The sequence below is a fragment of the Mustela putorius genome, unplaced genomic scaffold (genome assembly GCF_011764305.1).
Source record: "Mustela putorius furo isolate JIRA1106 unplaced genomic scaffold, ASM1176430v1.1 tig00000460_pilon_pilon_pilon, whole genome shotgun sequence".
Lineage (NCBI taxonomy): Eukaryota > Metazoa > Chordata > Mammalia > Carnivora > Mustelidae > Mustela > Mustela putorius.
The window spans coordinates 16,675,455-16,691,926 of record NW_025421389.1 but is presented as its reverse complement, the minus strand read 5'-3'; the positions used below and the strand labels follow the sequence as shown (position 1 = coordinate 16,691,926).

General features: G+C 48.6%; 1 protein-coding gene across 10 annotated transcripts in view; it reads left to right on the top strand.

The window, feature by feature from the left end:
• Positions 1–16,472, top strand: part of GRAMD1B (GRAM domain containing 1B) — a 241,909-nt gene that overhangs the window by 99,754 nt on the left and 125,683 nt on the right. For all 10 annotated transcript variants that reach the window (XM_045080416.1, XM_045080408.1, XM_045080407.1 and 7 more), the window contains exon 2: positions 9,478–9,555. In XM_045080416.1, coding sequence (XP_044936351.1) covers positions 9,478–9,555 — 78 coding nt within the window. The remainder of the gene's footprint in view (positions 1–9,477; positions 9,556–16,472) is intronic.

Below are 16,472 nucleotides of genomic sequence, written 5' to 3'. Positions count from 1 at the left end.
GGTAATAGCTATAATAGTGAGTAGCCCAAGGCCAGAGCCCTCTCTGAGTATTAATTTTCACAATGCCCCAATGAAGAAGGTACCCTTGTCATCCTCATTTTATAGAGGTCGAAACTGGGTAGATAGAGCAGTTAAGATTGGAATGCTGGCAGTCTAAAACTCTGGTCCTCGGGCCTCGTTGCGGATGGGGTGAGTGAAACAAAGAAGGGAGCGCAGGAAAGGATATTAACCAGACCCAGAGAGGCGTCCATCAGAGCTTGGGGGTTGGGGGGCAGGTGGGATCGCTGGAGTGGGCGTGGGCCAGGAGCAGGTAGCTTCGTTAGGGCTTTGCTTTTCTTTTCTTTTTTTCCCCACAAACAAACAAAGGAGTTTGAGCTTGGTTCTGAAAGGATGGAAAGTCTGCAGGACGTTAAAGCCTAAGGAAGAGCAAGGATCTAGTTTGCATTTCAGGAGGACCATCCCTGTCCAGGATGGCCTGGAGCCCGGGCCTGACTGGCAACAGGAAAAGCAGTTAGGAGCCTGTTACAGTAATCCCCACGAGGAGTGATGAGAGCCTGACCTTCAGCAGGGGCCGGAGGAGTGATGAATGGAGACCAGGATGGACTGTGGGGGTATCAGGGGGGAGAATCTCTAGCACGTGCTGTGAGGTCGCTGTGGGGGTTCCTCTCTGGTGTTAAACTCCAACCCAGTGCTCCCTTGTGCGGCATATGTATTGAACAAGGGCCGCCGAAACCTGCCCGTGTCGTTGGCTTTATGAGCCCAGTCCTGAATCCGCAGCATTCTACCGACTGAGTCCAGTGGAGCCCTGAGGATCTGTACAAAATGCGAGGTTTCCTTGGAAGGAGGGAGAGGTGAGAAATCATTAGCAAAAGAAGAAAGGATTGTTTGAGGCCTGGTCCCCTTCCCTGAGGGGAAGAGGGAGGGGTGTCTTATGCCGATTTGGGGGCTGGAGAGGTCCGGGTGACCCATTCCCTCATTGGTGCCCCTGGGAGAATTCCTGACCGAGCTGCTGGGATTCCCACGTCCAGGGGAGGTTGGCACGTGGTTTAAGTGGTGCCGTTTTGGACCCGTGTTTTGGTTTTTTTTTTTTTTTCTCTCTTTTTAACGCAAAGCTTGAATGAATCCTTACTTTTCGGGTACCAAAAGAGGGGAAAAAATTTTGGTGAATTTAGGATTGGCTGTGTTCAGCGTGAGATTCCTGTTGGACTCCAGAGAGTTCTTACCAATGCAATTGTATGATAGTATTTTTAACATTTCTTGGGGGCCTGTTATTTGCCCAGCCTTCTGTTAAGTGCTTTATTTTTATTTCTTTCTTTATTTTTTAAAGACTTTATTTATTTCTTTGACAGACAGAGATCACAAGTAGGCAGAGAGGCAGGCAGAGAGAGAGAGGAGGAAGCAGGCTCCCTGCTGAGCAGAGAGCCCGATGCAGGACTCGATCCCAGGACCTTGAGATCATGACCTGAGCTGAAGGCAGAGGCTTTAACCCACTGAGCCACCCAGGTACCCCTGTTAAGTGCTTTATATCCGTAAACTTGCTCTGTCCTCGAAACAGTTATCTGGAGTTAAACAGCTTAACAGGTGAGGTGACGGAGGATAGAGGGAAATAGGCTGCTCTCGATGACTCAGATGAGTTTGGTCTGGAAACCTCTGGGCTGTCCAGCACAGCTTTCTGTAATGATGGGCATGTTCTGCATCTGCATTATCTGATACGGAAGCAAATGGCCACATGTAGTTATTGAGTACTTGAAATATAGCTAGATGACTAAGGAACTGAATTTTTAATTGACTTAAATTTAAATAGCCCCCCCGTGACTAGTGACAGCCCAGTCCCCTGCCCTGCTCTCTTTGGGAGCCATCAGTCAGTCTGTCATAACTGAAGTCTTGCATGTGGCTAAGATACCCCGGAGACATATTGCGGGGGATTCTTCTGTGGGTCACAGGCCTATCTGAGATTCTGGGGAGAGTTTATAAATCATCTCCTATGAATATATACTATTCTTGCGCAGTATTTTGATAAGTAGAGGTTCACGAAACTCAGGTTCCCCTGGCAGGAGGCTGGAAGAGGAAAGGACCCAACAGAATGTGAACTCGAGAACGGGAATCTCGTCTGCTTTGTTTACTACTCTGTACTCGGTATCGAGATGCCCGTTGCCTGGTACATGGCGGTTACTTGGTAGTTTATTAAATGGGTGGTTGAAACAGAAGAGTCCACGAAGCTTCCTCAAAGAGAAGAGAAAAAGGCGGGACAGGACCCAAGAACCAGGAGAAGGTGGTGCCGTAGAAGGCAGGAGGGTGAGGTTTGGAGAATGGAAGGAATCATCAACGTCAGATCGGCCTGGGTGGTCAAATGAGATGAGAACAGACAGCTGTCCTTGACCTCTCAGTAACGGAGGTCCTGGTGGATGAAAGCAGAGGGGTGGGGATGCCGTCCCCATGGCAGTGGGTTAATTCATGAGGCAGTGAGTGTGGATCCAGTGGGTCTCAATCCTGGTTGCCCACCAGCATCCCCTGGAAGCTTTTAAAAAGTCCACATATCCTGGGGGCGGCCTGGCTGGCTCAGTCGGAAGGGCAGTCAACGCTTGATCTCAGGGTCATGAGTTCGAGCCCCACGTTGGGTGTAGAGATTACTTAAATAAATAAATAAAAGTAAACTGAAAAAATTCAAAATACACATTCCTGGACAGGTTCAGACTCTGACATGGCAAGTTTGGGGAAAGGGCCAAGGAATCAGCATAACGAAGCTCCTAGCTCGTGTGGCTTTGATGAAAGTTTGGTGTGCACTGAGTCAGGTAGTCTTTTAGTAAAATATGGCCCTGGAGGAAAGGAAGGAAAAATAAAGGGGTTGAGGAAGAGCCTTATTTTTTTTGTACGTGTGAAGACAGCCAGGCGCATGTTTAGAGGCCGAAAGAACTCAGTAGAGTAGGATTTGCATGTTGGTAACAAGTTAAAGGATGTTTCGCTCAGTTCTGAATCCCTCAGTCTTTGTCCCGCTCCCCACCCTGCTGCAGGGTTCCCTGGGTGCCGTCCGGCTAACTTTGTAGACAGATGATCTGGCTTCCCCCGGACAGTGGTGTTTTCTAGGTAATATCTGAGACTGCTCAGGTACGTTGGGTTACGAAGCTGGCTGCCGTTGGCCATGCCCCAAATCACATCTGTTGACTTACTTTCTATTATTAGACTTTCCCGTACTCAGTTGCCAGATGACAGACTATTCTGCGTCCTCGGCTGCTTTGCCACCTGCCTCTCTTCCCCCGTACACCTTTCCTCCTTACGCTGAAACGGTAAATGCTAAAGCCCTTTCACAGGTGGCTGTAATCCAGCATGAACACGCAGCCGCCTTCTCTTCCGTCCATGACCCTGCTTTTTCAGGTCAGCGGCTGTCAGAACTCCCGCAAGTGTCTCTGCTCTTCCTCCCATGCATTGGACGTTTCAAAATCCCTATCTGCCATACTCACGGAAGGTTGGATCCAATCGATGTCCGCCACAAATGGTAGACCCACCAAAGCTGCTGGCTGGGACACGTTCTCTGGTGATCTCTGCTGTTTCTGGTGCTCACTGCCGGCATTTAAGGTATACGGTATACCCATGCCTGACACTGAGAAAAGTTAATTTACCCCGTATCATCCTGCTAAGTGGCAGAGTCCGGGCTAGGACTTGTGGGGTTCTGACTCTAAATCCTGAGTTCATATACTGTAATGCGATTACTCGCAACGTAATCCTCAGCATCGCTCTATAATTTGGAGGTGTGGGTGGGGCATAGGCTAAAAGAGGGGAAGGGACTTGGCCCAAGTAGAGAGTAGATAAGAAACAAAGCCAGGCCACAACCAGGTTGGTCTGTGTTGTGCCATTTCTACTGCGTCCACGGCCTAAGCTAATTTCTTTCCCCATTTTTATTAATCAAAGATCTGTATCAATCAAAGCCACTCTGAGCCTTTTGAAGCTTCCAGTTATTATAAATCAACACTCTAGATTGCTCTGGTGACCACCAAAAGCAAAGAAATTCAATCACTAGTCTGCACAGCAGTAGTGTGGGTAAATGGACGGTTTCCATTAGGTTCTAGAAATAACAGCTTGCCCATCCCCATACCTGCTTGGAATCCTCTGAATCACTCAACACCCCCCCCCAACCCCCATATGAAGGTTAAGAGGCCATGACCCCTTTAGTGTTGTCTGGGGGAGAAAGAGCTATTTCTATGTACGAAGCACCCACTCAGGAAAAGTACCAAATGCAGTTTCCCTGGCAGGGAAGCTGTACTTTCCAGAGGACAAAAGGACACCTTACTGGTGGCTTGTGGGTTCAGCCTGTACTTTCTGAAAGTGTCCCAGGTTGTTGGCGGGGAGGAAGGGCGATCAGGGGAATTATGGGAATTACCAGCCTGGAGCTTCCTGGTCATAGTCTATGATTTTCTGTCTTCCGAGGTGTGCTTTGGCTCCGATTACAAAGTATTTTTCCCAGCTTGTGCCAGTATTACTGGTTTAATATGACCTTCGAGGATAAGCTTCCAGTACTCGTTTGCTGGTGGAGAAGAAAACCAGGATTACGGATCTGATTTGCTTCAGCTGGTTTTCCATTGGAATATTCCAGAATTGAAAGACGCTGCTTCCCTACCTTATTTAGTAACAGACTCTAGTGTTTCAAAATTTAATTCATACAGTGATTTTTATGTGAAGCTTGCATTTACAGTAGAAGGGATTTACTTCTTTAGCCATCTTGGGGGGAACAGCAAACAATTGCCTGTACAAAGCCCCTTCCTTGAGGCTTTCAGCAGACTTTCTGTTATCTAGTGCCCAGATCCAAATCCTTGCTCAGAGTTGGGTTTTTTGTTTGTTTGTTTTTTCCAAAAGGTTTTTCTAACAGACATTATTATCTGTTAGTGCCCTCTGCTGGACTTCCTCCAAATTCTTCTTGACTTGAAGCTAGAGAGCCCAGAATGGACACCCAGGCCGTCCAAGGTCTTCATGAAAACGGAGTGGTGGGGAGGTGGCCCTTGACCTTCTGGCATTCCATATCCATGAATACCCTAGTCTGGTGTTGCATTTTTCATGACCTCAGAAGACGGATAGATGCATTTAGGGAGCAGAACGAGCTTCCCGGGGGGTCTGCATCATTTAAAAAGGCTCATTTAAGGGCGCCTGAATGGCTCAGTCCTTAAGCATCTGCCTTTGGGTCAGGTCATGATCCTGGGATCAAGCCCCATGTCAGGCTGCCTGCTCAGCGGGAAGCCTGCTTCTCTCTCTCTCCTGCTCCCTGCTTGTGTTCCCTTTCTCTGTGTTCCTCTCTGTCAAATAAGTAAATAAAATCTTAAAAAAAAAAAAAAAAAAAAGGGAAGGAAAAGTCTCATTTAAGAGTTGATGCGAGAGGGTGAGCCAACCCCTGAATCTCTGGAAATTCTGCTCAACAACATTATCTCACGGGGATGGAGTGGAGGAGTACGTGGGTGGCCATCTCACTTTTTAAGACTGTTGAAAAGCAAGTTCCGAACAAGAGAGGACGGGGGACCAGCCCCTTCCTGGGAGCTGTAAGGGAGGGGTTCTGTGTACCCTAGGGCTGTTGCCACCAGGGATTCCTGCCTTTTTTTCTGGTGTCCCCTTTCTGGCGTGTTCCCTGCTCGCCCCCAACAGGAGTGTCTGCCCCCTGCACCTCGTCTGTCTTCTAGTGTTGCGGCTTCGCCCTGTGTGGCCAATACTCGCGCCTTCTCTGGGCCTCCTTTATGTCCCGTCTCCTAGCACAGTGTCTGGTACATAAGTGTTTGGTAAACAGAGCTAAAATAGAATGTCTTTCCCTTTTTTAAAAAAGATTTTATTTATTTGAGATACAGAGTTGAGCGAGAGAGAGAGAGGGGGGAGAGTGTGAGCAGGGGCAGAGGGAGAAGCAGGCTCTGCTGAGCAGAGAGCCCAATGCGGGGCTCGTCCCAGGACCCGGGGATCATGACCTGAGCCAAAGGCAGAGGCTTAACTGACTGAGCCCCCCAGGCACTCCTAGAATGCCTTCTCTTCTCAGTTCTGTCTGTCCTGAATCTCTCTGAATTTCAAGTGTCCGCACTAAAAGCCTTATTGTCAGGACAGTCTTTCTTCTTACTCTTACTGGCTTGGTATTTTAAGTTTCTGGAACATTTAGTATTTCCTTCTAAGAGTTAGGATTTTCTAACTTTTTGTTTATTTTTCTTAATCTGGGGGTTGGGGGTTGCGCAGCAGGTAGAGGGAGAAGCAGGCTCCCTGCTGAGCAAGGAGCCCGATGCGGGACTCGATGTGGAACTCAATCCAAGGACCTTAGGATCGTGACCTGTGCCGAAGGCAGCCATTTAACTGGCTGAGCACCCCCACCCCAGGCGCCCCTGATTTCCTACTCTTAAAGGTAAAATATATTGCCTCTTCCTTTCCAGACTGTAAACACTGTGAGCACAGGATCCTTCCCTGACTCATGTCTTTATGGTCCAGGACCCACAAAATGATGCCTTCCATCAAATAAGAGCAAGAATGACAGTAACACACACACAGCAGCAGTTCATGGGCAGCACACACTGTTCTCCATGCTTCCCATATGTTCATTCTACAATCTTTGCAACAGCTCTGTAAGGTCAGGACTATCACCACTAACGTGGACCTTCCATTTTGTAGGTAAGGAAAGTGGCGTTAAATCATTTGCTTGAGGTCAGGTAATGTGGGCGCAGAGGAGTCTGGATTCAGTCCCAGGCAGTGTGTTCTGGAGCCTAGACTTAAAACCGTTGCCTGATGCCGCCTCCTGTTGGCACATGTGCCCACGGACCGCATTACATAAATATTTGTCAAGTGCATGCAGATTAATGTTTCTTGGTGATTTAGAACCAGTAAACCGTCTGGAGGAGACCCATTGGTGCTTTCATCTCCACCATCTGAACTGCTTCCTGAGCAAGGGGCAGGCCAAAAGGGGGCACCAGAAGGTTGCTTCTAGTTTGGGTTTTGGTAGCGAGGGATGGCTCCGGTTCTGGTTTGGAAGTCAGCAGTGCCACCTAGTGGGACAGCTTGGGAACAGCCACTCAGAATTATTTTTCTGAAACCCTGGTACATCATCATTTAATTCTGGGAGCCCCTTGATTAGCTTAAAGTTTTGATTGCCAGAGAGAGGGTAGGGTGAGAAGGGAGGAACCAGGAGAAATGGAATCAAACCAAGTCTCTTCTTTGAAGAGGCTGTAATGCTGATCTTGGGCCTCTGGGCTGGTTGACTGCCGTTGGCTGTTCCACTCTGCCTCGCAGGCGCTGCTGGTGATGTAGACCGGCTTTCCTCTCGTAATGCTTGCCCGGTCTGCTTTGGAATTTGAGTTCCAATCAGCTGTGGGTAGCCTTACCCTAGTGCCACATGGATCCCAGGTTCTGTAGGAGACTCCGTGCCCGATGCATTATAACAAGTTAGTCCCAGTGTAAGAAATTCCATGGGTTAACAACACCGTGGCACAATTTTGTGAGGAGGAGTTTTGTTTGTTTGTTTAAAGATATTATTTATTTATTTGACAGAGAAATCCCAAGTAGGCAGAGAGGCAGTCAGAGAGAGAGGGGGAAGCAGGCTCCCTGCTAAGCAGAGAGCCGGACGTGGGGTTTGATCCCAGGACCCCGAGATCATGACCCGAGCCGAAGGCAGAAGCCTAACCCACTGAGCCATCTGGGCACCCCTGAGGAGAAGTTTTTTTTTTTTTTTTTTTTTTTTAATATTTTTATTTATTTATCAGAGAGAGAGAGGGAATGAGAGCGAACACAGGCAGACAGAATGGCAGGCAGAGGCAGAGGGAGAAGGAGGCTCCCTGCCGAGCAAGGAGCCCGATGTGGGACTCGATCCCAGGACGCTGGGATCATGACCTGAGCCGAAGGCAGCTGCTCAACCAACTGAGCCATCCAGGCGTCCCCTGAGGAGGAGTTTTTAATGGGCGAGTCTTGGAGACCTCACGAAGGGGAGGATAAAGGAGGAACCACTCCACGGGGAACAAGTAGGAACAAAAGTGGTCCACGTAGAGTAAATGAAAGAGAAAGGACTTGTGTACACACTTAGGTTCCTCTAGGCAATTGGCAGCTGTCTGTGTTTGGTGCTCTTCTGATTTCCGGTGTATGTATGTGCTTGAAAATTTGGTACAGGTTGCTTCTAAGTTCGTTTACTTCTTGCTGAAAGAACAGAGCCTAAGAGTGTAGTGATAAGTGTGACCACAAAAAATCACGCCCCACTTTGGGGGAGAGCGCACAGGGACGGGAGCAAGCTCTCACCCTGCCAGACTGCAGAGTTTCAGCAGACCTGGGGGTCTCATCTGAGGAATGCAGTTCCTGGAGATCAGTGATTTCTTTTGTGCTGAGCCGTCCATCAGAACAAGGAAACAATTGGGTTCTACTGGAGTCTGGGTTACAGTGACATTTATGGTAATAGGAATTTGTTATTAATAGATTCTCTGCAAAGCAGGGGGTTTGCTAGCTTTTTCTGTAAGGGTCCAGATAATAAATATTTGAGACTTCGCAGGTGTAATGAACTCAAGACTTGCTTATTCCTCTCTGTCTTAGCTCCTTCTTGACAGGGCAGCCCCAGAGGATATGTAAATGCGTGGGTGTGGCCATGTTCCAATTAAACTTTATTCATGACTCTGAAGTTTGAATTTCATAACAATTCTCCTGTGTCTGTGGGATGTTATTCTTGTTTTGACTTTTCCCCCTAACCATTTAAGAAAATAAACATCGTTCTCAAAGGGCAGTAGGAAGAAACAATGGGCAGCTTCAGGTTTGGCCTGGAGGGCTCGAGTTTATTGACTTCTGATCAGATGCTTGGATTGGTTAATGAATAACAATAAAAATCGTGTGTTTAGTTAGTAGTCATAAGGTGCCTGGACAGCTTTTTTTTCCCTCTCCAGTAAGATGAAAGAGGGGCGAATTCCGCATAAATCCCATGAAAGCGTTTTAAAGAGCAGAGCTCTGGGCATTGAAGGCCTAGCTGGAATCACCTCGCCTGCAGGGTGGGTGTTCAGGAGTGGAGGGACTTCCCCTGTAATCCCGCCTTTATCCTCAACCTTGCTCTGCCTTCCCAGGAGGCAGAGAAGCCGCCTGCTGACCTCCGACCTCTGCCCCCACCAAGTGTTTCTCCCTGCTGCGGTTTCCCCCTCCCTCCCAGTCTGTACCTGCCTCTGGCGTCTCCAGGGACGTTGAAGAAGAATGGGTTTGTTACCCTGCTCTACAGATTAAGAGGCCCAACTATAGAAAATGCTGGAGGCAGTTGCTCCCCAACACTGTGTAGACCAGGAAGAACCAGGGAACGGTAGGATCTTCCTCTTAGGCCTCAGATGTGATGGGTGGGGTTGTACCAAATTGTGTCATTCCTCCCGCCTCTGGCCTGTCAGTACATCCTGCCTAAAGTCACATGGGGGAACTTGTATCTTTGAAATTTTGTAACGCGGTTTGTTTGTCTAGATGACCTCCCCCCAGGGTTGAGAAAGAAAGTAACGGTTGCTATCCTGTGTCTGTCTCCAGCAGCCAACAGAGCAGCCAGCAGAGCAGCCACGACGATGATTCCAGCAGGTTCCTGAGTCCCAGAGCGCGGGAGGAAAGGTAAGGCCAAGGGAGGAGGGAGCACTGGGGGAGAACCGGGGCGAGGGGAGGAGGGACGAGGGAGGAGGCTGCCAGACCTCTGTGCTCAGATCGGGCAGAGAGACGCGATGTTCACCCAGGAAGTGAGAGGGGGCTGCGCAGACCCACGGCTTCTAAAGGCTTCTGCGGTTCAGCTAGGAGCAAGGTCAGCCTGTGGTGAACCCGAGATCCTGGGAAGACGCACGAGCGGGCTTGGCTTGAGGCGCGTGTTAGTGGCTGCGTGCAGTGCTGCGGACGGGTCTGATGTGTGACAGCAGGTGACGGCGGCAGAGCAGGATAGACGTGGACTGTGGGTTTTAGAGGTCAAGGAGGGTGGACAGGCGAGGGGCAGTGAGCATGAGGCCCCGAAGTGCTGGCTGGAGGGTTCGTGGTGCGACGAAGTTAAACGCTCGGGATGGGAGGACCAGACTCTGCTCCGTGGAGGGCCTGTGCGGTGGACGGAGGGGGGGTCTGTTGGGGCAGGCGGAGCTGCGGTACCCGTGAAGGGCGATTGGCCTGATATTAACTAATGAAAAAAGAGGTCTCCGTCGGGACGCCAGAGTGGTCTGCTTTTGGTTGTGCTCTGTCTACTGCTTCTGTCAATGCACTGGATGAGGAAGGAGAACGTAGCTCTACATCAGTTATCAGACTTAGGGCAGACACTGAGCGGGGATCGAGAGAGAAGACGGAGGCTGACCGACTCTGGTTTGAGTATTTCAGATGGAACAATGGGTGCAGATGACAATTTTTTTTTTAAAGGAAAGGTGCTAATATATTTATATTTAGTACTTAAAAATCTATATTACAGTAGTTTCTTTTTAAAATTTTATTTGTTTATTTGATAGAGCACAGTCAGGGGGAGTGGGACAAGGAGAAGCAAGGCTCCCCGCTTTGAGCAGAGAGCCCGATGCGGGGCTCGATCCCAGGACCCTGAGATCATGACCTGAGCCGAAGGCAGAGGCTTCATCGACTGAGCCACCCAGGCGCCCCCAGAATAGTTTCCGAAATGTGGGATTTAAGGTTATGTTTGAAAGTCCGGATTTGCTCATTAAAAAGCGAAAAAGACCTCACTGGTCTGTACTACTTGGATTATGACTGGTGTATCATGTCCAGTTCTTTGGAAGTAGATATTGATAAATGAAGAATCCAGAAGGAATGGTCAGGCTGATAACGTACTATAAGGACCGGTAGAAGGGAGAGTGGCTTAGCCTGGAAAGCAGAAAGTTCACGGTGAGTATAATAGCACTCTTAAAGTACCTGAAAATCTAAGAAATAGAGCGAGAGGCGAAGAGATCCTAGTGAGAAGGATTCCAGCTCAGCATAACGCTGTGATTACAGTGGATCCTTTGGCTTCCAGCAAAAGCTGCATGGTGTGTCGTAAGGGGAGCCCCTCTGGCCAAGAGCGTGGGGCTTGGGGAATCCTTATACTTATCTCTTTACATTATAAAGTTGTGTAGTTCTTGGGGTGCCTGGGTGGCTCAGTTGCTAAGCTTCTGCCTTCAGCTCAGGTCGTGGTCCTGGGATCCTGGGGTCCATTGGGCTCCCTACTCCATGGGGAGCCTGCTTCTCCCTCTCCCACTCCCTCTGTTGTGTTCCCTCTCTCACTGTGTCTCTCTCTGTCAAATAAATAAATAAAATCTTTTTAAAAAGTTGTGTCGTTCTACCCCAGTTCTCAAGTATCAGTCCAGCTTATCAACTCCGAAATCGAGCAGATAGAAGGCAAAGGGCCAGCAGGGGCAAAGACTAATCATTTTTGTCAAGATGCTTAATCAGTGACGATCCCATGGCAGTTCTGTCTGTCTCTTGAGTGGCCTACCCTCCCTTTCCATTGCTTTCTGGAATTCATCCATCATACTCGCAAAATTAGCAGGGACCCTTAAGTTCCCTTGGCCCAGCTCCCTTCCCTGTGCTTAGGCGTCAAACATCTCCTGAAGTGTCCTGTCCATTTCTGGTCATAGTGTCTTCAGTTGGTCCAGTTGGTCCTTGTCCAGCAGCATTCTGACTGGCAGCTCCTTGACTCCTTTTATCTAGGCTGCTTGGGGGCCTTCCTTGGAGAGAGGGAACAGGTGGTGAGTTGTAGTCTCCACGTTTTTTCCCAAGGCAACTTCAGCTCTTCCTCTAGGACATGACTGCTTGCCAGCTAGAGAGAGCCCTGCCTTTTGTTTGCTCTTCGGGATTGTATATTGCCGTAAATTCTGTTCTAGCTCCTTCTCTGCCCACTTCCTCAACCAAATGAAATGTTACAGAAGGTCTCCAGTCTGAACCTCTGCCCAGAAAGTCCTCTAGATATCTTCTCTGATCCTTCCTACTTTTGACCCCCTGACGGCTCCCTAACTCTTTCTGGTGGACAGTGGATATAATTTTGCACCAGCTCACTTTGGACAGTACGGGAAACAAAATTTGATCAGAAGTATGCTTCCCATGGTGGTCCCTGCAGACCCTAGCCTCAGAAACTCAGGACTGGAATGTGTTCACCGTGGCCATTCTGAACGAAGTCTTTTTTCTCTTCGCATCCAGTTGGTTCTCCTGGAGAGAACAGGTCCCCGGAGTGCTAATTAATCACCAGCCTCGGTTCACAGCAAACCCTCAACACTCTGCCCCTAACCCTTACTCTAATATGTTTTTACCCAATTAAGAGACTCTCTGGGGCGTTTCGGATGCCGGCCTGTGTTCTCCTGGCCTGGGTCAAGCATGAGATCCAAACCCCAGGGGGATTGTCAGCAGTGGCGAGGGTCTGGCTCCTTGCTCCGGGCCCCCATTTGATGGACGGTGCACCCTGCTGGTTGTGGTGGCATTTCCAACAGAGGCAAGGCCTTTGTGTGACCTCCTGTATTCTCATGACTCCCCTGGGAGGCTGCCGAGCAGGTATTATGGATCGAAAATGGTCAGGTCGGAGGCGGGTAGCCTGGACCCTTTTCTGTGGTTGCCCCTAATTCTCCATACCACTTCCAGGATGAGGGACAGTTTCACAGAACAGGAAAAAAAAAAAAAATGAACATCTATTACTTGTGTCTTAAAGATAAAAATTCTAGGGGCGCCTGGGTGGCTCAGTGGTTTAAGCCTCTGCCTTCGGCTCAGGTCATGATCTCAGGGTTCTGGGATCGAGCCCCACATCGGGCTCTCTTCTCAGCGGGGAGCCTACTTCCCCCTCTCTCTCTGCCTGCCTTTCTGGCTACTTGTGATCTCTATCAAATAAATAAATAAAAATCTTTCAAAAGATAAAAATTCTAATCCTTCAATATGATGTACACTTGCAGCTGTTAAGTAAGACACCGATTTTTCTTTTTCTTGTACGAGGTTCAGAATCGGTGGGATATTTAGAGACAAACTAGTTCCCGTCTTGTAGTTTAACAAATGTCCACCCGAAGGCAAAGGAGGAGATACCACAATAGGGCATCCAAACCCAAGGGCTTCTGACAGTTTTCCTCCTCATTCGCATCAGTGTTGATTCCTGAAGGAGAAAGGCTTTGGGTCCATAATAGGGGCAGGTGGTGGGAGCGTGCAGGGAGGCAGTCATTTCCTGGGCAGGTGTGCATCAAGAAGAGTCGGTTTCAGGAAGAAAATCAGAAATGAGGACTGTCTCAGAGACAGGAACTCAGGTTTCCAGTAGAAAGAATAGACCTACCTTCTCCAAAGTCTGTATTTGTGTGTGTGTGTGTGTGTGTGTGTGTGTGTGTGTGTGTGTGTAAGTGTATGTAATCAAATGTGGGATAGTAAATCTATATTCATGCTTCTAGGTGAAGCCAGGGATACCCTTAAAAAACACTAACTCCCAGGTTCAGCCCAAACCGGACCAACTGTCAGACTGACACTGACGTTGCCAGATCTTTATTTCATATATTCACGTGGTGGTAGGAACAGTCAAAGCCAGAGCTGTAGAAAAAGGAACTGTTTCACTGAGGACGGTGTATGTACACAATGTTAGTTTCAACAGAACTCGGTCCTGGTTGACCAGGAAGCCTTTCCGTGTAGGAGGATGGAGCCCTGGGCAGGGCTGGGGTGTAACCAAGCACCGAGGCTGGGCTGCCTGGGTTCATGTATCTGTCCCTGTGTGCAGTGTGTGTGCCTCAAACCTTTACTAAGTGTCTGCAGGATGCTGGGGAGCCTGCTGGAGTCCAGGCTGCAAGAGGTGTAGCGGCTCAGGGTGCCTGGGTGGCTCAGTCCATTGAGCATCTGACTCTTGGTTTCAGGACAGGTCATAATCTCAGGGTCATGAGATCAAGCCCTGTGTTGGGCTCCACGCTCATTGGGGAGTCTGCTCCCCGTCCCCGCCAACTCCTGTGCATGTGTGTGCCCACTCTCTCTTTCTCTAAAACAAAGAAATAATTCTTAAAAAAAGAATAAAATAAAAAGATGTCTGGAGGCTCACTGATGGTGGGCATCATGGTGTTCTAGAAAGAGTGAAATCCCTGAAGTCAAAACGGACTTAGGATTGACTCCCTTCTTCCTTATTACCTGCCTCTTTAGAAGCAACTTACTTACCTTTGCTCAGCCTCAGTTTACTCGTTTGTAAAAGTCTTTCCTTGAGAGGAATAAATGAGATAACATGTGTAACATGCCACCCCGTTCGTAGTAGGTGCTTCGTAAGAGATACCTGCTATGACGAGGGTGGCGTGAGATTTCACTTTCCTAATGATCTGTGCTCTGCTGTCCTTGAAGAAGCAGAGACAGAGGACTTGTAGAATATTGATTGCCCTTAAAATGTCAGATGTGGACACCAAGGATAAAGAGATGAAGGCATGGGATTTCCCCTTGAGCGTCTTCTTGTCTCCTGGTGAGATGTTCCTATAAGTATGCAAATATAATAGAATGTGATAACAGACACGGGATTTCATATAAAGTAATAAAGCTAAAGAATTTGGACGCTAAGATGCCTAACCAGGTGCGATGAATCTTGCATACGCTTTGAAATGTAATCCTCTCAACAATCCTGTCACATAGGGGCTGTTACTATCTTTATGTTAGAGTACAGAGAATGGAGGCTCAACGGAGGCCCCAGATTTGTTGCAAAGTAGCACAGCCACTGTACTTGGGGTGAGGGCAGGGGAGAGGGAGGACGGGGCCGAGGAACCCAGAAAGGCTCCACGGAAGGAGCTATGCTCCGCTGAGAGCTGCAGGCTGAGTAGGAGTCTGTTCATGGGCAGCATTCCCAGGCGAGGGAACAAGATGTACATAAGCACGGAGGTGGGAGAAAGGCGTGTTCAGGGACTTCAAATACTTGAGCATCACTGTCGATCATGGCCGATGGTGGGGAGCTGGTGAGTGACTAGCCCTCATCTTTGCCCAGGTAGGCAGGTATGTGCCTCACCACGTTGCAGCCTGCCATGACAGAGTGGGCTTCTAGAGGAGGAGAAATGAGGGAGAGATTCTGAGCATGGGGGTTCCTAGGTCACCTTATAAAGACTCTTGGGGAGAAAAGTCATTTCGGTCCTGCTGGGAGAGATGGATTTAGAGGGCTCGTGTTGAAGGCAGACAGGGAAGGAACCTGATAATTATTTACCATCCGGTCCCTATTTAACACATTTAGTGAGCACATACTATATGCTAGCTACTCTTACAGGTGTTGGGAGCTGCAGCCACAAACAGGCTAAGTGTTAGGCTAAGTGTAGTCTCCCCTCTCATGGTGCTTTCGTTGTAGTGGGTGGAAATAGGTATCAACAAACAAGTGAATAAGAAAGCATCCAGCAGTAGCAGTGGTTAAAAGGAAAATGGAAAAGGGTGGTACAGTGGACCAGAGCTTTTTGGGGTAACACTAAGATGGGTGGGAAGGAACAGCTTACTGACCTGGTGACATTTAAGCCAAGTTCAGATGAAGGCGTTTCTGAATTAGACTAGCGAGGACAGAAAAGGAGGAACTGGTTGAAGAAGAAATGTGTTAAGTAGGTTTGACAAAGCTTGCCTATAGCTGGGTTGAGGAGGGCACCTGGTGTGAACCTAAGCTCTCTAGTAGGGGCAGCAAATAAAAGGCAGCACAGGCCAGAGGTTAAATTCCTGCCTGGGCTCTGATCGTGCTTCCAAGTGCATGATGTGTCATACTGGGCAAACCACTCTACCACTGTGCCTCAATCTCCTTATCTATAAAATGGGTATGGTAATTATTCATACCTCATGAGTTACTGGGAGGAGCTTGTGTGTTTGTGTCTATGATAATTAGCATAGCACAGTGCCTGGCACATGGCTCTTATTATATATGTGCTTGCTATTGTTACTAGTATTATATTTATCATTATTAAAACGTTGAGTAAAGCGGGAAGAATTTGAAGAGCAGGGGTGGTGGTGAGTTTAACTTAGACACGTTGAGTGTGTAGGTGGGGAGAGAAACCAGCCAGTTGGCTATACCTGTTTAAAGCTCAGGAGACAGAGCTGATATATTTTTTTAAGATTTTATTTATTTATTTGACAGACAGAGATCACAAGTAGGCAGAGAGGCAGGCGGTGGGGGGAGGGGAACAGGCTCCCTGCTGAGCAGAGAGCCCGATGCGGGACCCGATCCCAGGACCCTGAGACCATGACCTGAGCTGAAGGCAGAGGCTTTAACCTATAGAGCCACCCAGGTGCTCTCAGAACTAATATTTTTTTTTTAAAGATTTTATTTATTTATATGACACAAAGAGAGCACACACAGGGGGAACAGCAGGTAGAGGGAGAAGCAGGCTGCCTGCTGAGTAGGGAGCCCAATGCAGAACTTGATCCCAGGACCCTCAGATCATGACCCGAGCTGAAGGCAGATGCTTAACTGACTGAGCCACCCAGGCATCCCGAGAGAACTAATATTACTTGTTAGAGTCTTAGGGTCAGCAGAGTGTAAGCAGAAGGCAAAGAAAGAAGTAATTTGCAAAATGTTGCCCACTGCAGCTGGGAAAAGTAGGAGACAGAAATAACAGATTTGGAGCGCCTGG